The sequence below is a fragment of the Cariama cristata genome, unplaced genomic scaffold, assembly GCF_000690535.1.
Source record: "Cariama cristata isolate BGI_N322 unplaced genomic scaffold, ASM69053v1 scaffold25894, whole genome shotgun sequence".
NCBI classification, from domain to species: domain Eukaryota; kingdom Metazoa; phylum Chordata; class Aves; order Cariamiformes; family Cariamidae; genus Cariama; species Cariama cristata.
The window spans coordinates 377-961 of record NW_009611605.1 but is presented as its reverse complement, the minus strand read 5'-3'; the positions used below and the strand labels follow the sequence as shown (position 1 = coordinate 961).

Genomic DNA, 585 nt, shown 5'->3' with positions numbered 1-585 from the left:
GGTCCGTGCGTGCCAGAAGCCCGGCACAGGGCCGGGAAGGTGGGCCCAGCGTTAGCGATGCCCTGCAGCAGCAGGGGCACGGGCTCAGACTCACCAGGCTGGGCTTTGGCTGCTGCCTCTCCGAGGGGGTCCTGCTCCTCCTGCTCGTTTCCCTCTGGATTTGCAGCATCGCCGTCTCCAAGTCCGATTTCTTCTCCAGCGCGCTCTTGAGCTGAGCCTGCACCACGGCCACCTTGTGACGCAGGTCCTCGTTCATGGCCATGAAGCGATGCAGCTGTTCCTGCAGCTGGAGGGGCCGGGGCAGCCGAGAGTGAGGCACAGCAGCAGCGCTGAGCCCCCACCCAGGGACACCAGCGCCTACGGAGCCACCAGAAAGGCATCTGCCCCAGCAGGCTCATCACCAGCCGCGACGACATGAAAGCGGGTCCCCGGGCCCCTCGCACACCACACCCGCGATCTCCCCCACGCTCACCGCCTCCGTGTCTCGGCTCTTGCAGAGGATCTCGTGGGCCTGGGCACGAAGCTCATCCCTCTGCTTGTCCACCACCTCCTTCAGCCGCAGCATCACCTCCCGCTCCTTCCGCG

The 585-nt window shown here is 66.7% G+C and overlaps 1 protein-coding gene across 1 annotated transcript in view; it reads right to left on the bottom strand.

Moving 5' to 3' along the window:
- Positions 1–577, bottom strand: part of RILP (Rab interacting lysosomal protein) — a gene marked incomplete at its 5' end in the record, with an annotated part of 2886 nt that extends 2309 nt beyond the window's left edge. Inside the window, 2 exons of the mRNA XM_009698325.1 lie at positions 26–286; positions 473–577. Coding sequence (XP_009696627.1) covers positions 26–286; positions 473–577 — 366 coding nt within the window. The remainder of the gene's footprint in view (positions 1–25; positions 287–472) is intronic.
- Positions 578–585: the final 8 nt, after the last annotated feature.